This window comes from Rana temporaria, chromosome 1, assembly GCF_905171775.1.
Source record: "Rana temporaria chromosome 1, aRanTem1.1, whole genome shotgun sequence".
NCBI lineage: Eukaryota > Metazoa > Chordata > Amphibia > Anura > Ranidae > Rana > Rana temporaria.
Genome location: NC_053489.1, coordinates 581,626,792 through 581,652,251, shown reverse-complemented (window position 1 = coordinate 581,652,251; position 25,460 = coordinate 581,626,792). Strand labels below are relative to the sequence as shown.

At 43.4% G+C, this 25,460-nt stretch overlaps 1 protein-coding gene and 1 long non-coding RNA gene across 2 annotated transcripts in view; one reads left to right on the top strand and one right to left on the bottom strand.

Annotated features, from left to right (window-relative positions):
- LOC120923461 overlaps positions 1 to 9,463 on the top strand; it is a 10,062-nt gene extending 599 nt beyond the window's left edge. The window contains exon 2 of the long non-coding RNA XR_005745953.1: positions 9,167 to 9,463. This is a non-coding gene — a long non-coding RNA (uncharacterized LOC120923461). The remainder of the gene's footprint in view (positions 1 to 9,166) is intronic.
- CORIN (corin, serine peptidase) overlaps positions 1 to 25,460 on the bottom strand; it is a 387,335-nt gene that overhangs the window by 78,403 nt on the left and 283,472 nt on the right. Inside the window, exons 10-13 of the mRNA XM_040334981.1 lie at positions 23,728 to 23,832; positions 15,578 to 15,809; positions 12,557 to 12,702; positions 9,206 to 9,313 (exon numbers count right to left, since the gene is read on the bottom strand). Coding sequence (XP_040190915.1) covers positions 9,206 to 9,313; positions 12,557 to 12,702; positions 15,578 to 15,809; positions 23,728 to 23,832 — 591 coding nt within the window. The remainder of the gene's footprint in view (positions 1 to 9,205; positions 9,314 to 12,556; positions 12,703 to 15,577; positions 15,810 to 23,727; positions 23,833 to 25,460) is intronic.

The following is a 25,460-nucleotide window of genomic DNA, read 5'->3' as shown; positions in this document are numbered from 1 at the left end:
TTAAAATGAATTTCTCAAACTCCGATATGAAGGACAGACTGAGGGAGGAGTTGACATTGCAGTCAGGACATGGAGGGAGCCACTCTCTAACACAAAATAACCGCTCTGTATGACAACAGTAAGGTCTCATGCACACGGCCATAAAAAAAACACAGATTTAATAGGCACTTGGCATTTTTTTTTATGCAATGCGATGTTAGCCTATGTGGCTATGCATATAAGGTATTTAGATCCATATTTTAAGAGCAGCATTTGGAGGCATAAAAAATACCCGAAGCTGTGTTTAGAGAGGAGCTTATGAGCATAATTCACATGTGTACAGGCCTAAATGCACATAAACACACATACATTTATTCCAGTAGCCAGATTAAACATTCTGGCCAGTAGAATGTGTTTATGCTCAACACCATATGCCTGTAAACGTGCATAATTACGCACCAATTTTTTTTTAGATAGGAATATTTTAACATGCCTGTGTGGATGAGACCTAAGGTCAGTCATAGATGGAGCAAATATCTTTCCTGAAACCAACAGACGACGTTGGTATGGGAATTCCTTCCACCGAGCCATTGTGTTCTCCTGGGGAGTCATCCCCGCCGGGAGAACACAGTGATTATTGCTAGCACCTAATTGCATTTAAAATCGAGCTGACTGGTTGTACCCAATTTGATTGATCAATCGACTTGGGTATATTCAACCTGCCCATACATGATTTCCTGCTGAACTGGCTGCGATTCAAACTGTCTATGGTCGGCTTAAGTCAGTGCTTAGGTCTGATATGGAGGGAGTAGACAGCTCCATTCAGCTTGGCAATGCAAAATTGACATGAGCCTGGTGCAAATTCTAGACTGCTCCCTTTTTTAACACCCCAATATTACTGGTAAAACATATACAGAACACATCAGTGGAGAGGATGCATAAGACCAGGCATGGCAGAGAGTAAAACTTCTAAAAAATGTACAGGGATACTGCCTCATGCATCCATATGCCTTTTCTAAAGTAATGGGACCAAGTGCAGGAATGCATAGAGTAGCTTTTATAATGTTTCTACATGATAGCCCTTCATCAAACGATTTTGTGTTGGTGTTCCCATCTAATATAGCATTTCTTAGCCTTTTAAATGCAGAGGAACCCTTCAAATAATAATGATACATTACTGTTATCAGTGTTGTCAGTGGGAAGAATGCTCATTTACAGATAGCTAAAATTGGTGTCAGTAGGAACTTGTCTGAGATTTAGGAATTGCTCATTGCTCAGGGAACCCAAAGCAACCTCTGGAGGAACCCTAGGGTTCCATGGTACCCTGGTTTAAAACCCTGGTCTAATGCTTTAGTGGGCTTAGACGGCTATGCCAAACTGCAAAACACATTGATCAGTATTTTCACTTGCTAAGGCCCCTTTCACATGTACGGATCCGTGAGGATCCGTACATGTCTTATCCGATTGCTCAGCGGGGATCGCTCCGTTGATCCCCGCTGAGCTGGCAGATGACAGGGCGGCCCTGTCAGATATCTGCTTTCCCCTATGAGATGAGATCTTGTGTCAGCGGATGAACATCCGCTGACACCCGCTATCTCATAGGGATTAATGCATGTCCCTTTTTCATCCGTAAACGGATGGATGAAAAAGCGGACATACGGTCCACATGTGTGAAAGGGGCTTTAGCTGTAGGGATATTCAGGAGATAAGTATACCAGAAAATCAAGGGATTTTAAGTACACACAGGTGAAGTGGTCAGTGTAGCAATTCAGCAGGCTGGCTATGCCACAAGTAAACATAAATGCAATATATTCTTTTCTGATTTCAGTGCACTAATACATATGTTTTTTTTATCATTGTAAATATAACTTTTTATTCAAGTGCACAATTGATTGATTTAAATAATAATTATTAACCTTTAAAAATCACATATGGAAATTCAGTGAAATTGAAAATGGATAACTACAACCAAGGCACCTGGCTGTATTTACCAGTGATGACATTTTTTAAGCTTTATGCCGTGTCGCTTTAAGGGCATCATATATAAATGTAATAGAAATAGCTAGCAATCTAGCTGAATCCTTTTATGGTAATAGAGACATGATCGGCTTGGATAAAGAGAAAGGAGATGTTTGTCTTTCTTGCATACATGGAATATGAATGAGACCTTGAGCTGTGAGGAGCAGACAGTTCCTCTGCGGCACATTTCGCCGCGGTCATACAAATGTCACGGTGACACTGGTAATTTTCCAGCTGTTGCACTGCCTTGCAGATTTATAGAAATTGATAAGAATTGACTGGAGAGGGGAAGCAAGACAAGGCTTTCAGAACAAATTTGATTATCATCTTGAAAGCGACTTTTATCAAGAGTTCTGCAAATAAAAGCATTACATTTCTAAACCACGTGGCCTGCCTTGGATAAAAGATTGCAGCAAATGGCATGTAACAAATGAGTAACAGTTTGTTCAGAATTTCACTTTGATTAAGACTTTGTGAGCATCCTAGATACATGTGAAAAAATTGGCTAACTGTATCAAAAGAAAAAATATTTTTACGTACAGTGTAAAGCACTTTTTTGCCTATCAGATAATACCAACATCTCCAAAAAATTAGCTAAGTGCAAAAGTACATTTTCATTAAGCATACCGTAAACTATAATAGGAACCGGGTAAAGTAAACTCTTCATGAAAAAGTGGGGGCTGCCACTGCTGACTTTATTTTCAAAATGCTTGTTACTTGGCTATTATTCTGACTCATTGGCATGCATACACTCTGAGCCATTGGCCTGGAATAAGCATGTAACCAGGGTTATGTTATAAGTCTCCATCTGCATTTTTGTTCTGGATTGAAGACACCAAGTATAATGGTAATGCCTACTGGGACCCTCACAAAGCTGTTTGAAAGGGCAAGGGTGTCATGTTGTTCAGAAATCAGCCAATGACAATTTGTAACACAAGTTAGTGAATAGCAACAGCGGTCCCCCTTTTTTTTATTGCCCCAGGAAGCATCTGGTTCAATACACAAACTGTTAGCTGATGCCAGAACCTCCTTCTCAGATGCCAGACCTCCTTGTCTTTTAGCCAAATCCACACTCACTGGAAACCCTAAAAAAAAATTCTGACTTACCCGCTTGAGTGACTGGAACTTTCACAGATACCTGTCAGCTCTATCTCACCTATCATAAATACCATAGCAATACACATTCCTGATAGACTGGTTATCAGCCAAGACTCTAGAACTTTAGTATATTTTATAACTCATGAAATAATAACAGCACAGCCAGAATAAGGACATATTTACCTCCCTCAGTTAATTTGTAGCTTTTAAGTCCAAACACCCATATATTAGCTGATATTGGGAACCACTGAAACACCTTATCCATCCAGGGTAAAGTAGGCATCCCAAACCTGCCATATTTATAACCATTTTGAAGCTAATTTCATGCTGGATAATAATATGCAGATTAGCAGACTGAAACCTGTAGGTATTCAGAGAAATTAATACTTATATAAAATTGTACCTGGGATAGAGTCACAAACGTTGTGACAACCCGGTGCCAGATGGTCTCTGTCAACACCCCCTTTATGATAAAAAAAGTGGACTGCAATCACATTGTTCAGCTCTCGTGTACCATCAAACAAAGGAAGATCTGGCAAGTTATGTGAGCCAATACTGTATATCACCCTGTTCATTGACTGAAGTCTGCTGAAACCAGGAATTTTATTTGCACCATTTTTTTTTACTTTTTCATTATTAAGCCATATTTTGAAAAGTGTTAAAACTGTTTCTAATGTGCTAACACAAACTAAAAGAATTCCTGTCTCTTGAAGAGTGCTATTGTAATGTAAATCTCTGAACACACCAGTCTGTGTGGACGACGTGTGTTACAGATGTTTATTCTAAAATCATAGCTATATGGTGGCAGTTTGGGGTTTAAAGAGTTAATTGCTTAGTTAACTAAATCCAGTGACAATCGCTCTCAACCTGTTGCCACTTAGACTGGGGTCCCGCAAGCTGGAAAATCTATGTGCAGGGGGAGGCTGAGAGTGTCACTGTCATCAGTGACAGCACATGTGAGTTTGACCTTGTCATTTGTCACCAGTCGGTGAAAGGGGCATTGGTCTGACCCGCGTTCGTCACACCAAGTATTGAAGCAAGAGGCCCAGCATGAGAGCCAGGCAATTTGCATTTTCAGAAGAAGTCAGCATTTCCAGCTTCTGAGATTCTTACTTTAGGATTTACCCACATTTATTGTACGGATACACACAAACAGGGCTGATCCGCCCTATAGGCTCACTATGCAAGCCGCTTAGGGCCCCGCAAAGCTGCGAAGGGCCCCCCAAATTACTAGAGGCCCCGCCTGGTGAGAAGTCATTTTCGCCCCCTCACCCTGTTTCTCAACTCACTGGCTGCATGGGAGAAGAGGTAAGAAGTCAGCACCTCCTACTTCTAAATTTAATGTAAGATGTAATTTCCGACAGCAGAACACCCCCTACCCCCGCTTCTCAACTTTCTTTAATGTGACATGTCACTGTTGTCAGCGCCCCCCGCTTCTCATTTTTTTTTTTTCTCAAAAAAGGATGTTTATTGAAAAGTATGACAGACATACAGAGTACAGACAATATATCCATTACATGACATATCCACTTTTTGTACAGCCAACTAAGTCAGCTAAATGATATAATAACACACAAAAACAAAAAGAAAACAAAAGAACGAAACCACACAACATTTCTGGTATGCTGCCTCCTCCTCCCACTAAACCATCACAGTTTGCATTTTTATGACTTGCGAAAATCAATGCACACTCACACTCTGGGATCCACTCCATTGTACCCTTAGGAACTATCTCCTAACCCCCACCTCCTCCCTTTTTCATAGCGTGCCCCTGAATCAGTCTTAAGTTCTCACCACCAGTCATTTATATGAGCAGCCGGTCTAGCACCAGTTCAAGTGGGGCTAATCCAGGTGTATTTAACCACGGGGCCCATAGCAACTCAAACCTACCCCCCCGTTTCCTGTGCTGATAGATGTATTTCTCAGCTCGAAGAGTGAACCCCATCTGGGCTATCCACTCCCCCAGCCTTGGGGGTTCTGTGTCCTTCCAGTGTCTAAGGATGAGTTTACGGGCCTGGAAAAGGGCCCTACCAACAGCCTTTTTAGGGTTATCCTCCAGTGGAAGGTCTTCTACAAGCCCCAAGATACATACCTTGGGGTTTTGTGGTATCTGAGTCATAAATACGTCATTCAGTGTTTTGAGAACCCCCGTCCAATATAGATGTAGCTTGGGACACCGCCACATCAAATGGATGAGGTCTCCATGGTCCCTGGCACATCTAGGACAGCTGTCATCCTCGACCAGACCCATTCTGTGGAGTCTGGCCGGGGTAAAATGTACTCGTAAAACAATGTATAGTTGTGACAGACGGTGTGCTACATTGAGCGAAGCCCCCTAACGGCCAGTAGCGTCTCCTCCCACTGTTCTTCCTCAAATTCACCCACATCCCTTTCCCAGGAGTCCACCACCCTAGAAGGAAGGGCCGGCAAAAATGCCGTCAGTAACATGGCATACGAGCTTGAGATAAAGCCTCTGAAGCTGGTTATCCCAGTCATGAAGTGGAAGATCGGGGCAGGAGACAACGTCCAAGGGTTGTCTCCAGCCTGGGCTCTGATGGCATGCCTCAGCTGCAGGTAGTGGAAATACATTGTCTGAGGGAGGTCATATCTCTCCCGGAGCTCCGCAAACGAAAGCAGACGGCCCCCGGAGAAGATATGCACCAAGTGTGTAACCCCGTATCTCCTCCAACGCTCCGCTTCTCATTTTTAATGTGCCATGTAATTTTGCTTAGGGCCCCAGGGAGGTCAGGATCGGCACTGCACACAAAGTTTGATGCCAACTAAAGGACTGACTGACATTCCTTAGCATAATAAGTACAACCCCTATTCATCTTAATGGTAAATGCAGGATGTCATGAATGCATACCTTGTGCCAGGTTTAAGAAATATTGCTGTACACAGGGATGTAACTGAAAAGTTACATGGTGGTAGTCCAAACCACAGATGGACCCCTTATATATCACACAAAAGCCATTGATGGTCCTATTCCACCCTTTACCAAAGTCATGTGCAATGTAATTTGTTTTAACCTAAAAAGTCTACTGGATGCTAAAAGAACTCATAACAGCAAATGTGATATAAAGGAAAGAGAAACTCTGATTCTGTTGTGAATACAAATTGAGTACATGGCTGATAAATGAGAGCACATAGGACTCATTGTCCTGTGGAAAGTTGTATTATGTGTGCCCCCTATATCTCCATTCTACCATAAAGAATTTGTGCAGACGGTATAATTGCACAATAATTATATCTGGCATAAAAAAAAAAAAATTATATCCATTAACAATTATCATGTCACATGAAAAGATACATGAGACTCTAAAGTTGTTCCATACCTACATTAATTATGTATTACCTAGTTTAGAATTCAATATTATATGGAGTAAAGAACAGAGGGCCAGATTCACAGCCAGCGGGCGCAACGTAACTTTTCTGATTTAAGTTACACCGCCGCAAATTACACAAGTTAGTGCCCGATCCACAAAGCACTTACCTGGAAATTTGCGGCGGTGTATCCTAAATCAGTCCGGCGCAAGGCGGGCCAATTCAAATGGGGCGAGTCCCATTTAAATTAGGCACGCTCCCGCGCCGGACGTACTGCGCATGCTCCCGACGCTATTTTCCCGACGTGCTTTGCGCGAAGTTACGTTGAACCGAGTTTTGTGAATTGCGACGGGTAAAAAAGAGTTGCGGCGGGAAAAATAAAAGATTTGAAAAAATTTCAAAACCGACGCGGGAACGATGGGTATGCTTTTGCATGGTAAAGTACCTTTACACTTTTGTAAAGGTACCCTATCTTTGCGACGGCAAACTAACACTTACGGCGACTTAACGAAGGGAAAAAGCTTTGTGGATCTCCGTAAGTGCTAATTTGCATACCCGACGCTGGATTACGACGAGAAATGCCCCCAGCGGCGGCTGCGGTACTGCATCCTAAGATCCGACAGTGTAAGTCCATTACACCTGTCGGATCTTAGGACTAGCTATGAGTAACTGATTCTATGAATCAGCCGCATAGTTAGAAACAGAGATACGAAGGCGTATCAGTAGATACGCCGTCGTATCTCTTTTGTGAATCTGGCCCAGATTTCATTCCTCTTTAAGGGTACAGGAGAACCTAATAGTGAGTGATTTATATAAGAGAGAAAGAAATACCGTGCTGACAACCCAAAATATGTAAAGCAGCCAGCACAGCAAGAGACAAGGTTCGAAAGCAAAGTTTTAATGATATGTGCAGTACTAAAAGTGAAAGGTCTCTGTATGTCTACAGGATGATCAAATATGCGTTAATAGGAAACAATGTACCAAAAATACACAGTATCTCACAAAAGTGAGTACACCCCTCACATTGTTGTATATATTTTATTATATCTTTTCATGTGACAACACTGAAGAAATTACACTTTGCTACAATGTAAAGTAGTGAGCGTACACCTTGTATAATAGTGTAAATTTGCTGTCCCCTCAAAATAACTCAACACACAGCCCTTAATGTCTAAACCGCTGGCAACAGAAGTGAGTACACCCCTAAGTGAAAATTTCCAAATTGGGTCTAATTAGCTATTTTCCCTCCCCGGTGTCATGTGACTCGTTAGTGTTACAAGGTCTCAAGTGTGAATGGAGAGAAGGTGTGATAAATTTGGTGTTCTCGCTCTCACATACTGGTCACTGGAAGCTCCACATGACACCTCATGGCAGAGAACTCACTGAGAATCTGAAAAAAAGAATTGTTGCTCTACATAAAGATGGCCTAGGCTATAAGATTGCCAAGAACCTAAAACTGAGCTGCAGCATGGTGGCCAAGACCATACAGCGGTTTAACAGGACAGGTTCCACTCATCGACCAAAGAAGTTAAGTGCACGTGCTCAGCGTCATATCCAGAGGTTGTCTATGGGAAATAGATGTATGAGTGCTGCCAGCATTGCTGCAGAGGTTGAAGGGGTGAGGGGTCAGACTGTAAGTGTGCCGACCATATGCCACACACTGCAGCAAATTGGTCTACATGGCTGTCGTCCCAGAAGAAAGCCTCTTCTAAAGATGATGCACAAGAAAGCCTGCAAACAGTTTGCTGAAGACAAGCAGACTAAGGACATGGATTACTGGAACCATGTCCTGTGGTCTGATGAGACCAAGATAAACTTATTTAGTTCAGATGATGTCAAGTCTGTGTGGCGGCAACCAGGTGAGGAGTACAAATACAAGTGTGTATTGCCTACAGTCAAGCATGGTGGTGGAAGTGTCATGGTCTGGGGCTGCATGAGTGCTGCTGGCACTGGGGAGCTACAGTTCACTGAAGGAACCATGAATGCCAACATGTACTGTGATATACTGAAGCAGAGCATGATCCCCTCCCTTCGGAGACTGGGACGCAGGCCAGTATTCCAACATGATAACGACCCCAAAAACACCTCCAAGACGTCCACTGCCTTGCTATAGAAGCTGAGGCTAAAGGCAATGGACTGGCCAAGCATGTCTCCAGACCTAAAATCTATTGAGCATCTGTGAGGTATCGTCAAACGGAAGGTTGAGGAGCGCAAGTTCTCCAACATCCACCAGCTCTGTGATGTCATAATGGAGAAGTGGAAAAAGACTCCAGTGGTAACCTGTGAAGCTCTGGTGAACACAATGCCTAGGAGGGTTAAGGCAGTGCTGGAAAATAATGGTGTCCGCACAAAACATTGACATTGACAATTTGGAGATTTTCACTTAGGGGTGTTGCCAGCAGTTTAAACATTAATGGCTGTGTGTTGAGTCATTTTGAGGGGGTCAGCAAATGTACACTGTTATACAAGCTGTACACTCACTACTTTACATTATAGCCAAGTGTCATTTCTTCAGTGTTGTCACATGAAAAGATACAATAACATATTTACAAAAATGTGAGGGATGTACTCACTTTTGTGAGATACTGTACATTATTAAATGTCCTTGCGGTTTACTCTATGTGGATGAGACAAGAAGGTAAAAGATCGAATTGCCTGACATAATACTCTGTTAGGGATAAATTGATTGCTGGCTGCTATCTTACTATTTAAAGAGACATCGCATTATATTTGCTTTGCTTTTCAGGTGCCCAAATATGGTCCATGCAGTCAGGTTGTTACATACCACAGTTTGCTTCATCACTGTCATCTTCGCAGTCCGCCTCTCCATCACATCTCCTGGATGCCAAGATACAGCGGCCAGAGAGGCACTTGAAATGACTGGGTGAACATTCTGTAGGAACAGAAGATAAGATTAAATCACAAGGAGCATTGCTATTTTTGAAACATTCCAGCTGTGTCACTGTAGCAACTCAATTTCCCTGTTTACACTACTTATTAAAGTTTAGCATATAAGGATAATAAATATGATTTAGGAAGTTGATTACTTTGCTTCCCTGCCTTCACAAACAGAGTGTCACTAAGGAAACGGGCAAAAAATTAGAGGGTGTTGTGTCCTTAGCAACCAGTTAGATTCCATTTATTGATGGTCTAAACCTGATGAGAAAAAAGGTCTAGAACACAAGTTACTTCTTACCATACCTTTCTCACGTCTGCTGAGTGTTGTGGGCATCTCAAAATCACATTAGTTTTAATGGCTCGACACACACTTGCTTTATACAGAATCTCTTTAAAACATTACCCTGCCACGCAGAGCATTACTGATGGAGGTATATACAATGATATTTACATGTCCATCTTTACCTTGAGGCATGATTACAGTCAATCTATGAAGAACCCTTGTATTTATAGTTCTGGATACAGTGAGGAATGGCTAGAACCCCTGTCATGTCTTTTTTTGTCCCAGTTTTTTTTTAATTAGATGGACAAAGACTATGGGCCAGATTCAGAGAGACTTACGCCGACGTATCAGTAGATACGCAGTCGTAAGTCCGAATGTGCGCCGTTGTATCTTTAAGCGTATTCTGGAAACCAGATACGCCTGAATTTGGCCAAGATACGACTGACGTAAGTCTCCTACGCCGTCGTATCTTGGGTGCATATTTACGCTGGCCGCAAGGGGCGCTTCCGTTGATTTACGCGTCGAATATGTAAATGAGCTAGATACACCGATTCACAAACGTACTTGCGCCCGTCGCTCTAATCTACGTCGTTTACGTAAGACGTTTTTCCGGCGTAATGTTAAGCTGGTCTAAGTCGTTAAGGGTATGGACGTCGGAAGTGCCGTCGGATTTTACGTCGTTTACGTAAGTCGTACGTGAATGGGGCTGGGCATAAGTTAGGTTCACGTCGTACGCATTGACGCCGTTGTATCGTAGGGAGTTTTTGCGACGTGATTCTGAGCATGCGGGCGCATGCGCCGTTCGTTCGGCCATGCATTCACATGGGGTCACGATTCATTTACATACAACATGCCCACTACCTGCCTACTTTGAATTAGGCGGGCTTACGCCGGCCCATTTACGCTACGCCGACGTAACTTAGGGAGCAAGTGCTTTGTGAATACTGTACTTGCCTCTCTAGGTTACGTTGGCGTAGCGCATATGAAATGCGCTACGCCCGCACAGAGATACGCCGATCTCTGTGAATCTGGCCCTATAACATCTGCTGGTAAATTACTGATGTCTGCGTTCCCACTTGTATTTCCATCAATTCATAACACAGTAATGACCTGGAACAGATAAGGAAGGGGCTAGTCTATTGATGGGACACAGACCAACAAAAAGGAAACAAAAAAATAAACCTTACAACACTTCATAGCACCCATGTGTACTAAACTACAATCCAGTTCAATGTTGTAGCAACCCCAATGACATTTTTAGATACATTTTTTTGTATGTATATTCATTTATTGATAATGAAGAGATTTATTAAACATACTGTATACATTATGTAATGTATGTGTTACTTTTAGGGTTGTCCCGATACCAGTATATAGACACTCTCCTTGCGCGGGATTGGACGGATGATCTGTCCAATCCCGCGCAAGGGGGAGTGTCTATACGCGGCGGGGATACCTATTCAAACGAAAGCTGTTCCCCGCACGATGATTAACGGCGGCACGTGCGGCATCAAGGTATGGGGGACATGGCTGGAATGTGGGGGACATGGCTTGAATGTGGGGGACATGGCTGGAATGTGGGGGACATGGCAGGAATGTGGGGGACATGGCTGCATTATGTGGAGGACATGGCTGGAATGTGGAGGACATGGCTGCATTATGTGGGGGACATGGCTGCATTATGTGGGGGACATGGCTGGAATGTGGAGGACATGGCTGCATTATGTGGGGGACATGGCTGCATTATGTGGGGGACATGGCTGCATTATGTGGGGGACATGGCTGGAATATGTGGGGGGACATGGCTGGAATATGTGGGGGGACATGGCTGGAATATGTGGGGGGACATGGCTGGAATATGTGGGGGACATGGCTGGAATATGTGGGGGACATGGCTGCAATATGTGGGGGACATGGCTGTAATATGTGGGGGACATGGCTGCATTTGGGGACACATTTAAAAAAAGTATCGGTATTCGGTATCGGCGAGTACATAAAAAAAAGTATCGGTACTTGTACTCAGTCCTAAAAAAGTGGTATCGGGACAACCCTAGTTACTTTGTATTTATATTAACTCATCTTGTTCATATCAGTATTGCATTGGAAATTGGACATGGCTGGAATGTGGGGGACATGGCTGCATTATGTGGGGGACATGGCTGGAATGTGGAGGACATGGCTGCATTATGTGGGGGACATGGCTGCATTATGTGGGGGACATGGCTGGAATGTGGAGGACATGGCTGCATTATGTGGGGGACATGGCTGGAATATGTGGGGGACATGGCTGCATTATGTGGGGGACATGGCTGGAATATGTGGGGGGACATGGCTGGAATATGTGGGGGGACATGGCTGGAATATGTGGGGGGACATGGCTGGAATATGTGGGGGACATGGCTGGAATATGTGGGGGACATGGCTGCAATATGTGGGGGACATGGCTGTAATATGTGGGGGACATGGCTGCATTTGGGGACACATTTAAAAAAAGTATCGGTATTCGGTATCGGCGAGTACATAAAAAAAAGTATCGGTACTTGTACTCAGTCCTAAAAAAGTGGTATCGGGACGACCCTAGTTACTTTGTATTTATATTAACTCATCTTGTTCATATCAGTATTGCATTGGAAATGCTACATCTTTAAATTGAGTACAGTACTCTCTCTAAAAGTGGATTTTTTGCATCCATGTAAACATATTCATGGTATTGGTTAGTAGGCAAGGCTATAAGTCAAGGAATTCCTACTGGTATGGCATCATTACAATGAGCTCATTGCTTGACATTTTTTGCTTTGTTTTAATACAATATGGCAGACAGGAAAAGCATACAAATGCATACTTCCAAATATATGCCACAATCCTGATGTAAAGCGCTGCACAAACTGTTGGCGCTATATAAATCCTGTATAATAATAATAATAATAATAATAATATTTGAAAATTAAAATGTACCTTCAACATCCTCATCAGGCATTAGACAAGTCTGATTATCTGACTTCTCATCAGGAAACTGACTGCAGTCTGTGTCCTCTGGCCATTGTAGTCCAACAATACCCAGTACAGTTTCACATCGCTCTTTCGAATGCTCACAAAGTGATCTGGGAAAGCATAAATGAATGCACGTTGAGCATTTACATTCCTTCATAACACTAACTCCTGTGTAAAAAAAAAATTAAGTAATGTGGTCATGGCAAGTTTCTCCCTCCACAATTTAAAGGACTTTTTATAAAGAAAGTGAGACAACCCTGTATTTGTTTTGTGGTGTGGCAGGAGTCTTTTCATTACAGATTGATCAACTGTCCCTCTTAAATCATTCCTCTATAAATCATTCACTCCAAGGTTACTTGTACCAGCTTGATCTTTGCGCCTCAATACAGTTGTGTCCCAAGACAACCACTGCCTCCAATGGACCTCATATGTGCTCATTAGCATGGAGTCAACCTTGCAAGGCTCACTAAACCCAGCATGAAGTTTACAAACCCCAAACTTAGTACTAAACCCCAAGTCTATGGTAGCTAAATCTAATTAGTTTTTCTGACCGTTTTTAAGACTAACAAGCTATTGTTGAAAAAAGGGCACAAGGAGCTGGGAACTGCCATTGAGCACATGCAAATCTTTTTGTTTTTCTAATATTGTACATGTGGCTTAAAGGAGCAGTAAAGGAAAAAAATGATTTTGCCGAAATTACTGTTTACAGGGTATAGAGACATAATAGTTAACTGATTCCTTTTAAAAATGATTAAAAATAGATAAAAATCAATCATATAATGTGCCTGCAGTTTAGTTTCGTTTTTAAACTAGTTTCATGTTTCTGTGAAGTACAGAGACACACAGAACAAAAACAAACAAACAAACACAGGGCAGTGTTTGTTTTTAACCACTTCCCGACGGCCGTACGAATATGTGCGGCCGCAGGGTGGTTCTAAATCTCTAACAGGACGTATATATGCGTCCTCCACTCTTCCAGGCCACTAGAGGGCGCGCAAGCGCCGCCGGCGGCGCGCGCGTGCCCGCCGCATTCCTGAGATACCGATGCGCGTGCCTGGCGGCCGCGATGTCCGCCAGGCACTCGCGATCGGCGGCTACAGGGACAAGACGTGGAGCTCTGTGTGTAAACACAGAGCTCCACGTCCTGTCAGGGAGAGAGGAGACCGATCTGTGTCCCTTATACATAGGGACACAGCATCGGTCACCTCCCCCAGTCACCCCCTCCCCCCACAGTTAGAACACACCCAGGGAATACATTTAACCCCTTCCATGCCCCCCTAGTGTTAACCCCTTCACTGCCAGTCACATTTATACAGTAATCGGTGCATTTTTATAGCACTGATCGCAGTATAAATGTGAATGGTGCCAAAAATGTGTCAAAAGTGTCCGATGTGTCCGCCAATACGTTGCAGTCCCAATAAAAATCGCAGATCGCCGCCATTACTAGTAAAAAAAATTAATAATAAAAATTAATAATAATTCTGTCCCCTATTTTGTAAGCGCTATAACTTTTGCGCAAACCAGTCGCTTTTTGCGATTTTTTTTTTTACTAAAAATATGTAGAAGAATACGTATCGGCCTAAACTTAGAAAAAAAATGTTTAAAAAAAAAAAAACTGGGCTATTTATTATAGTAACAAGTAAAAAATATTGACTTTTTTTCAAAATTGTCTCTCTTTTTTTGTTTATGGCGCAAAAAATAAAAACCGCAGAGGTGATCAAATACCACCAAAAGAAAGCTCTATTTGTGGGGAAAAAAGGACGTCAATTTTGTTTGGGAGCCACGTCGCACGACCGTGCAATTGTCAGTTAAAGCGACACAGTGCCAGAAGCTGAAATTTCACCTGGTCAGGAAGGGGTATACGTGCCCAGTAAGGAAGTGGTTAAAATTAATCTGATTGGTTCTGAGGAGTTTTAGATACACAGTAATCACACCTTCTTGATCATGGACCACAGTGAGAAGTTCGCATGAGTTTTTTCATAAGGAGCCAGACAAGCAGGAAGTGTGGAGATCAGAGAAGGATTACAGCTACTTCAAAGCAAAAACAAACAATGAGGACATGAAACCAGGACTGCAGTAAGGTAAAGGAAGTTATTAAGCTAAAAAAAAAAATTCCTTTAGTGACCCTTTAAGGGCAACATTGAAAACACACAAATCCTTTAAATAACATGCTTGCTGGATGTCTTTAAACCACATGTTACATTACGGAACAGTGTAATATTGTCCTTTAAAAGTGACAGCACTTGTGTTTGTGTTGGGGACATGGGCAGGGTGGTGTGTGGTGCCCCTGAAATTCCACTATAGACATGTATCTAGGCATGTGGCCTAGGAGATCGGGACAGAAATATGTGCCCCCCTTTCTGTACCAGACCGGGCCACAAATGTGTGGTGAACTTATAATAGAATCTAGAATCCCACTTTATCTGAAATATCCAACCTTCCAGGAGAATGAATACAGGGGTACTTTAACAGTTTAAAATAACTACTGAAAATAAGGCCATATTTCGCCACCTGAGAGAAGCTGTCTGTACAAATGAATTAGGAGATACGTTTGTCAGAGTATACACAGCCCTGAGGCCAAAACGAATCTTAGAAAATATTATTTTACCAAAAGAGTAGTTGACTTGGAACTAGATGGAATAGAGCTTGAAATAGGCTTCCAGCAGAGGTAGTGAGTCAGTAAGTGGATTCGAATATGCTTGGGATAAACCCACAACTGTACTCAGACAAAAGAAAGTTAAAGTAAAAAAAATATTGGGGCAGCATCAATTGACTACTTGGTCTTTTTCTCCTGTCACTCTTCTATGTTTCTAACCCCTCCTGTCCATGCACTGATTTTGATAAGCCACAGCACAATTAATGTCAGCTTCATTTTTAATGGAAGGAGTCTCATAACATGAGAAAACAGGAGGCTCTATCTTACCCCCAAATATTAGTTACAATACATTCAAACACTGAAACATTATTGTTAAAGGGCATCATCACCTGCAGGGTGGTATCCGCTGGTTTAACTCGAGTTCACACTTTGGTACCAGGATAGTGCAAGCAAAATACATGAGGTACTTGTAACAGTTGGTCTGAACCAGAGCTGGAAAGAGAGAGGACTCCCAGCTTATGGAGGCTTCTTTTTGCGTCCTGTGTCCAAGGAAATTTGGGAAATGTGTATAATTATAGGGGAGATTCATACACAGCTCCAGAGTTATTGGTTCACATTGACCTAAAGTTTGAACAAAGGGAAAAAGAAAAGAAAAACATGGTCTTGATATATAACAATATAGTTCCAAAGGAAAAAGACTAATCAGTCAACTTTACTAATGCATCACAATAAATGTTTAGTTCCCAAATGCCAGGAATAAAGGTTATTTTTAAGATTTTATATTTTGCTTGGCCTGGGCACTGTCACATGACCACAGAAGTGATGTAATGTCTCCCCTGGATCACAGTCCATTTCAGGTTTGGCTGCTGAGGAGCAAGGAGCTGTGATGAAATTCAAGTAAGGCACTGAATATAGGAAGGTTGGGGGTTCCTTTTGTAAGGACACTGTCACTTTGTCCTGCATATGGAAGGTGAGCGTGTCTCTTTAAATGAAAAGTGCACCTTCAGTGCAATGTTCTGAGCATGTTTGTAATATATGACACATACATGGAATGGAGGTCCCCACAGATGTCCAAACAGACTTAATTGTGCTATTGGCACACCACTTGCCACCTGCTCTGTTAAGACTATGGTGTTTGACCAAAAATATGCAGGGTTTGGGATTGGGTAATGGGCTTTATTTTTTAAAGAGAACCAGTGGCCTTGCAATGGATATTTAAGCATTGGCATATTCTTAAGCAGTAAATTTGTTATTTTTTTTAAACAAGACCTCAGTAGTCTCTGTAACTGCAAGCACTGTGAAACAACATATTCTCAGGTTTAACACCAGATGCACTGAAGTTGAGTTCTAGAATGTTTCTGAGCAGCCCACCAATGACTTTGAAGCCTCCCAGGCTCTCCGGGGCAGGTACTGTCAAGGGGAAGAAGATGCTTTGTGTTTAGAGGGATTTGAAGCTCTCAAATGAATGCAGAAAGGAGGCAAGAGGGAGATAAAAACAGACTAGAAACTGACTTTAGTCTCGGCAGTTACATGCAATATGGTTTATGCCAATTATGTGCTAACCCTTGTAAGTGCAATTCTTTTTCATTAAAATATGAAGTTTTGAAGTAATTACACTATAAAATTTCTCTTTTTTATTGTGATTGCTGTAGAGATTGAGAAGCTCTATGTTGATCTGAGACAAAGTGAACCTGAAGACTCTGACTAATGTGGATCCAAAGAACTATATATATTGTATATATTGATTTAGTATTCACTTAATCACTTGTTAGAATTGTATGTGGGAGTTATTTGTAGTAGCAGTGTGATTCTTTTAGAATTAAGTTGCTTATTACAAGTTTCACAACATTCAGAATAACTAGCGTGGAGTGGGGTTTCAGATTTATAAGTCGAAAATGTTTTAATGATGAACTTTTGCTATAATAATCCCCAGCCTCAAATGCTTTAGAACAACGTTTATTTACTCTAGTCACAATTCACAGATGCAGCAAATATGTGTAACATTTAGGAAATCCCTATTTGTGTTCTGCGTCACAGCTGTTTCTGCAGATGATTCCAGTCCATGGAGGAGGAAAGGTCCCAGGAACCATGTTATTTTCACGGCTGGAGTTTTCTGTCCTAAATCTGTACAACCGCTTTCTTTCATGAGTAACTCAGTACTCAGTGCTATTGCATAACTCAGGCGTGTGTAGTTTACAAGAAGGCAGTAAATCAAATGGTCAATATCCATTTGTAAAAGAACACAGAACTGTAATTAAATACTTCAGGAAATGCCTATTTAAGAGAAATATTGTTTTTACAACAAGAAACAGTTTACCGTCATATTTAAAAGGAGTTCCCTCTGAACATTTATTAGTAGTTGGGTAAATGGGAGGGTTAGATAATGTGGGGTCAAACAAGAGACAGAAAATATGTTCTTTTTAACCAGGGCTCGAGTCCTGCGGGAACGCGTGGGAACGACGTCCCTCCACTTATTTCACAGGAGGAACGTCGTTCCCTTTGCAGGACTTGAGCAGAACCGTGTGACAGGCAACTAACTTGTTATGTGTCAGGCAGCGGCAGCAAACCCCCCCCGCGCCCTTGCGACTCTCAGCTCACTGTCCAGCTCACTGTCACTCACTGTCCGCTCTGAGATCATGTCGTCAGTCACAGCAAATACTCACTTCTCCCGAGTTCCGCCCCTCCTGTGTGCTCATCCAATCCTGTGTGCTCATCCAATGTCTGTCACAAGCAGCTTCACACTTTTCCCGAGTCCCGTCCCTCCTGTGTGCTCGTTTGTGAAGGGGAGGCGGGCAGGCGGGAAGATTAAAAACAAGCAGCCACGCTGACAAGCTGCTGAATAAACCAGTGAGCCAGCCCCTGGGAAGTCGGAACCATTCCAAGTGAGCACTTCCACTGACCAGATCCTGCTTCCTCTCTCTCTCTGACCCCCCCTCTCTCTCTTTCTTTCTCTCTCTCTCTTTCTCTCTCTCTCTGACCCCTTTCTCTCTCTGACCGTCTCTCTCTCTCTGACTCTCTCTCTCTCTGACGTCTCACTCTCTCTCTCTCTGACCGTCTCTCTCTCTCTCTCTGACTCTCTCTCTCTCTCTAACTCTCTCTCTCTGACTGTCTCTCTCTCTCTCTCTCTCTCTGACCGTCTCTCTCTCTCTAACTCTCTCTCTCTCTCTCTGACCGTCTCTCTCTCTCTCTCTCTGACTCTCTCTCTCTGACCGTCTCTCTCTCTCTCTCTCTGACCGTCTCTCTCTCTCTCTGACCGTCACTCACACTCTCTCTCTCTCTCTCTCTCTCTCTCTCTCTCTCTCTCTGACCCCTCTCTCTCTCTGACCCCCTCGCTCTCTGTTTTTCTCTCTCCTTGCCAACAACAGTCTATCTCCTGTTTTAACTCCTTCCTTCCCATCATCTCCCGCATCAAACCCCTTTTCTTGTGGCTGCGCTGTGGCTCTGATAAGTCTCCGCTGTGACTGTCTCACACAGCCGAGCAGAGTGAAGCCGCTTCCCCCTCCTCCATGTAGTCTACAAGTGCTGTGTGTGCAGCACACGCTGATCATATGAGCCGAGGTGTAATGTAAAGAGGTCCTTAGGTGCAAGGTCCTGTGTAATGTAAAGGGGTCCAGAAGCGCAAGGTGCTGTGTAATATAAGGGGGTCCAGAGGTGCAGGGTGCTGTTTAATGTAAAGGGGTCCAGAGGTGCAGGGTGCTGTGTAATGTAAAGGGGTCCAGTGGTACAGGGTGCTGTGTAACGTAAAGGGGTCCAGAGGTGCAGGGTGCTGTGTAATGTAAAGGGGTCCAGAGTGCTGTGTAATGTAAAGGGGTCCAGTGATGCAGGGGGCTGTGTAATGTAAAGGGGTCCAGAGGTGCAGGGTGCTGTGCAATGTAAAGGGGTCCAGAGGTGCAGGGTGCTGTGTAATGTAAAGGGGTCCAGTGTTGCAGGGTGCTGTGTAATGTAAAGGGGTCCAGAGATGCAGTTGTGGAGAGGGGTACACAGTAGTGACAAAGAGATATTGAAGGATACAGGGGGCACAGTGGGGTGTTTTTTTTATATTTTACCGGGGGGGGGGTGCCAAATGCTCTAGGTTCGCCCCTGGTTGCAAGGCAGGTGCGGGGTGTGCAGGCCACACCCGAGTGACACCCACCAGAGGGGTGACACCCGTGGGTAGCGGCACCACTATCACCGCCCGCTGCCCTGTGCCTCGCTCACGCCACGTCTGTGTCCCTCAGCGGAGCGGAACAAAGCTACCTCCCCTCCTCTCTGTTTACATCCACAGAAAAGGAGGAGCCCACGAGTGCAGGACACACACTGCACTGTGTATTGCTGTTCTGAGGTCTGTAAGGGGGGTGTCTGTACTACTGGGAGTCTCTGTACTTGGGGGTTCGGCACCGAGGGGGGTGTCTGTACTGAGACCAGCACGGCCAGCACCCTGAGGCCAGCCAGGCCAGCACCCTGAGGCCAGCACAGCACTGATCGTTGACTCAAGGATGAGCCAAGTCTTCAACTCAAGTTGAGCAAGTCTTCAGAACTGTAAGTAAATATATAAGGGGATATATGTGTTAGAAATTCCCTGTGAGGGAAAGATCATCACCCATTGTTTACTTATTTTGTTTTTGTAAACTGCCACTTTACAATAAATGTTGCACTGTATTTTCTGTGAAATATATATGCATATGAGCATATCATTTTTTTTTTTTTTTGGTGGGGGAGTGGATTTTGGGTGGGAGTTCCCACACTTTTTTTCCCAGGACTTGACCCCTGTTTTTAACCCTGTGAGTTAACAGTTACTTGTGGTTTGTGGTCCGGCAGCATTGTTCCAGGAAAGATTTGCCCATATTGACAGGCAGGGCCAGATTAAGAACATCATGGGCCTGGTGCTGAGGATTTTGGTGGGGCCTTTTAGGCTGCATTCACACCTCCGCGACAAGTAACGCCGCGTACGCGGCGTATTTTGCCGCAAATAGTGTAACTTTTTTTTTACAAATCCTTCCTATTGCTTTGTATGGCCGAACGGCAATGCCGCCTGAAAAAAAGGGTCCGGGACTTTTTTTCATGCCGCAGGTGTACGGCGTCTATGAGATGTGAACCATCTCATAGACAGCAATGGGAATTCTCCCCTCCAGCGGCACGAGCGGCCGGCGTCGGGCGTTTTGTCACGGAGGTGTGAATGGGGTGTAATAAATAATAAATAAATGCGTGGGAATGACATGAACGCAGCCCAGCCAAGGCAAGTGACCAAAGGCACAGAACCCAGAAGGAAGACCGGGTGAAGATGGAAGTTCCCGGGCCCCGCCTGATTCGTCGCAGCACTGGAGGGCTCAGTCTGAAAATTGAAGTGTACACTAATGTGCTAATATGCTGTGCATACTTGTACGTTGTGGCATAACCTACCCCAGGGCCTCTAAAAAGTAGTAATGTCAGGAAAGTTTACTACCGCTTTATTATCACAGGATCCCAGGAGCCTCTCATGGGGCCCCCTACTGACCCGGTGGACGGTGGCCCTTGGGCAGTGCCTAAGTGCACAGTTGCCAACATTTAAAAAATATTTTCAGGGCCACTTTTTTATATAAGTGCTATATTTAGAGTAGCTGAGATCCCCGATGTTCCTCTATACATCATAGTAGTAATCACAAAATTAAATGAGTACTAATAATGGGGCAGAACAAATATGAGAACTGATATTTCCTTTAGTTGAACTAACAAAAGTGTGTCCATTCTAGAGCTGGTAACATTGATGATATTCAGTATAATTTTAAAGAACTGTTTTTGTGGGTAAGCAACATAGGGGAGGAGTATGGACGGTATATAAGTGGGAAGTATGTGCAGGTGAGGGAGAGGAATGTGGAGGGTCTAACAGTGGGCACTATGTACAGGAGAGGAGTACAAAGGGTACGGAAAAAAGCACTATGTACAGGAGAGGAGTGTGAAGGGTATGACAATGGGCAGTATGTACAGGAAGAGTGAGGGGGTATGACAGAGGGTAGTACGTACCAGAGAGAAGTGTGGAGGGTATGATGGGGTAGTATGTACAGGAGAGGAGTGTGGAGGGTATGACAGTGGGCAGTATGTACAGGAGAGGAATGTAGACGGTATGATAGTGGGCTCTATGTATAGGAGAGGAGTGTGGAGGGTATGACAGTGAACACTATGTATAGGAGAGGAGTGTGGAGGGTATGACAGTGGGCACTATGTATAGGAGAGGAGTGTGGAGGGTATGACAGTGAGCAGTATGTACAGGAGAGGAGTGTGGAGGGTGCGACAGTGGGCACTAAGTACAGGAGAGAAGTGTATGACAGCAGGCACTATGTACAGGAGTGTGAAGGGTATGACAGTGGGCGCTATGTATAGGAGAGGAGTGTGGAGGGTATGACAGTGGGCACTATGTACAGGAGAAGAGTGTGTAGGGTATGACAGTGGGTACTATGTATAGGAGAGAAGTGTGGGGAGTATGACAGTGGGCACTATGTACAGGAGAGGAGTGTGGAGAGTATGACAGTGAGCACTATGTACAGGAGTGGAAGGATATTTAGCGACTGAGTAGTGGTTAAGCGGGTCATACATGGATTGAAATTACGCCAATTATGCAGAGACCAGCCATAGTCAATCTATGTATGGGCTAGCTGGTTTTACACAAGTCAATCTATTAATCAACTTGAGTACAACCAGCCTGTTTTTTTTTTCTTAAAACAATCAGTGCTGCCAGCTATAGTTAGCAACACTGATCATTGTACGCACTGGCAGAACACAATAACACTGACGTAGTGATTCCCCCATCCACAGGTCAGCAGGTGAGAGGGTGTGTGGGGACAGGCTGGGGAAAGATACTAGTCAGCGGCTGGGTGGGCACTGGCTAGTATCAGAGCCAGATACACACAGGTTACATACGCCACGATTGTTAGAGCGAGAACAATAATTCTAGTACTAGACCTCCTCTGTAACTCTAAACATGTAACCTAAAAAAATGTAAAGCATCGCTTAGGATACCAAAAAAAATGGAATCATACATTTAAGACTGATTAATCTTACTGTATATGGCCACCTTTACTCACATGTGAGTGTCAGGCAACAGGCAAAGTAAACTCATGAGCCAGCTGTGTGGATTGGGCTATATTGACTTAATCCATTAACAATGTTACCATAAGGCCCCGTACACACGACCAAACATGTATGCTGAAACTGGTCCGCGGGCCAGTTTCAGCATACATGTTTGGTCGTGTGTAGGCGCGAGCGGGCCGAATTCCAGCAAACATTTGCCCGCCGGGCCTTTTCCCAGCGGGCAAATATTCCTGGACGTGTTTTAAAACCGTCCGCTGGAATCCTGCCCGCTCGGACATGTACGGTCGTCAGTACAGACCTACCGTACATGTCCGAGCGCCCGCCGTCCCTCGCATGCGTCGAATGACTTCGACGCATGCGTGGAAGCCTTTAAATGGCAGGCCCACCCACGTCTCCGCGTCATCGCCGCGTCATCGTCGCGGCGACAACGCGGACACGCCCCGCGTATTGTTTACGCGCGGACTTCTGTACGATGGTTAGTACAACCATCGTACAGAAGCCCTCTGGCAGGCATGTACGGTGAAAACGGTCCGACGGACCGCTTTCACCGTACATGTTTGCTCGTGTGTACCGGGCCTTAGAGTTAAATTACAGAAGCAAAACTTGGGTAAGGCAGTTAATAAGTCATACTCCGTTATCTAATTTTGCCGCTACATATGTCTGGGAATTTTTTATGGCTCCTTTCTCTGTGCTTAAATATTGTAATTTGCAATTTACTAAAATGTTACATTCAGAAGAGACATATTTTTTGGGGAATTAGGTACAGTGCAGCCTTCAGTAGAGATAACAGGGCCTATAATAAAGATAATGTGGTCCACTGTAGACATAAAGTGGCCTTTTAGAGATTTACAGAGTTTGACATGCCAGGGTTAAGGTGTCTTTGAACCCTGCCCTCTAATAGAGCTCATTCTGTAGGGCAGGCATCTTAAGTAAAAGAAAAAAAATTGTAGTTGGCAGTCATTTGACAGCTGTGGACATTCATTCCGGTCTCCCGGGTAGGGCCGTGGGCACAATGGGTCTGGAGTAGGCCACAAGTGCCAAATTGCAGTAAATCCCTATAGTAACATGGTTCATTGCTCATGTTTCCTCTTGGGTCAGGGAAACAGCCTTAAAAGACAACTGTACTTTGGTATAGTTGTACCAAAGTACATAAGCTGATTTTCTAATGAATCCAAAGTTCCTAATGCAACAATTCATCTTTCTACAGCTTCTCTCCACCTCCTCAGTGGAGAGTAGATCAATTCACTGAGTCCAGTGAACAAGGAGCTAAACTAGGCAGCAGTAAGTCTGACTTTGGGAGTAACAACATTAAAATAGGAAGGAGAAGAGTTCTAGAGACTAGAAAATGTGTACATATCACAAGAATGGCTGACCAAAATCAGAAATAATTTTGCAGGTAAAACAGTAATCATATATATATATTTCAACCTTGCATTTAGTTGTTGGCCCTGATTTGTACTTAAGGGTAATGGTAGTAGTAATTGAATGTACATACTGCAGTTGGTTTTGTTTTGAGGTATTTCACAGTTGGTGTCATTGGCGCATGATTCAGAGCAGCCCGCCAACACACACTTAGAATCACCATCTTGGCATGGGTGACCTGTGCAAAGAAAGGCCATTAATATACAGTATGTTGATTTACCATATTAAATTGCAAACAATAAAAATTAAGATTGTAGATATACTATACAGGGTGCAAACAAGGGGGTTCTTACAGGGTCCTGAAAGCAATCTATGCAGATAAAAGAGCAATTCATAGTTGGTAAGGTTGAATAAAGATACCAGTCCATCAGTTCAACCTGAGTGTGTGTGTGTGTGAGTGTATGTCACTACCATTTTAAATATCCCTGTACACTGTGTTCACAAAGAAACCCATCTAAAAGATTTTTTTTTTTAATTTGTCTAAACTCCACCAACTGTGGAAAAAAGTTTCATATCCTTACTACTCAGTAAAGGACCCCTTATGAACAGCTTCTCATTCAACCTTTTTTTGTGGCTGCATGTCTTCTTTAGAGACTTCAAGTTAAATTGTTTCTTTCCAATCCTAGAGTCACCATTCAAAGATTTGTATATTGTGATCATATCCCCTCTAAAGTGTCTCCTCTCCAGGGAGAATAAATGTAATAAATGTAATATTTGTAATATTTGTAGGCGTTCCTACTAAAAGTGGTAGAATTATATTTTTATCGCTTGAGTACATACCCTTTTTTATGCAAGCTAATAGTCTGCTGGCCTTGCTTGCGGCAGCTTTGCATTGCATGCTATTGCTGAGTCTGGTAATTACTAGAACCCAGATCTTTTTCCATCCTTGAATCCCCCAGAGGTCCTGCCCAGCGAGTAACTTGCATTCATATTTTTAGCTCCCAAGTGCATTATTTAAAAATGTTCTATATTAAACCTCACCTGGCATTTAGCTGCCCACCTCTCTATTTTAACTAGGTTTTCTGCTAAAGTTGCTATACACCGTTGTGAAGGTATTGCCCTGCTTAGCTTTGTATCATCAGCAAACACTGAAATTGAACAATTTATTCCAGCCTATGTCGTTTATGAACATGTTAAACATAATTAGTCCTAGGACAGAGCCCTGGAATACACTGCTCCCAATCTAGACCATTGGGGAATTATGCCATTAATCACCACCTTCACACACTCCTGCAACCAATTTTTTATCCAGGTACACATGATCTCATAAATGCTGAAATATCTTAATTTATAAATTTAGCATTATGGGGAAATGTATCAAATGCCTTAGCGAAATCTAGATACACATCCACAGGCCTTTCTCTATCCAAATTACAACTTTTCTTCTAATAGAATGTTAAAAAGTTGATCTGGCAAATACAATCTTTCATAAATCCATGTTGATTACTGCTAATACTACTATTTTCCACAGCAAATTTCCAGATATTGTCCCTTATTATTCCTTCTAATAGTTCACAATTTAGATGCAACATGTTTTTGCCATACAAGACTAAATAAATGAATACTGCCATTTTGAATAATAATCTGTGGAGTAAAGTTCCTGGACAGAACCAAGCTGCCCTAAGAGCTGGTTCACACTGGGGCGGCACGACTTCGGGGGCGACTCGGCAAGGCGTCCTAAAGACGGCTTCAGAGGCGACTTGCAAAATGACTTCTGTATAGAAGTCAATGCAAGTCGCCCCGAGTCGCCCCCAAAGTCGTACAAGAACCTTTTCCTAAGTCGGAGCGATGTGCGTCGCTCCTATT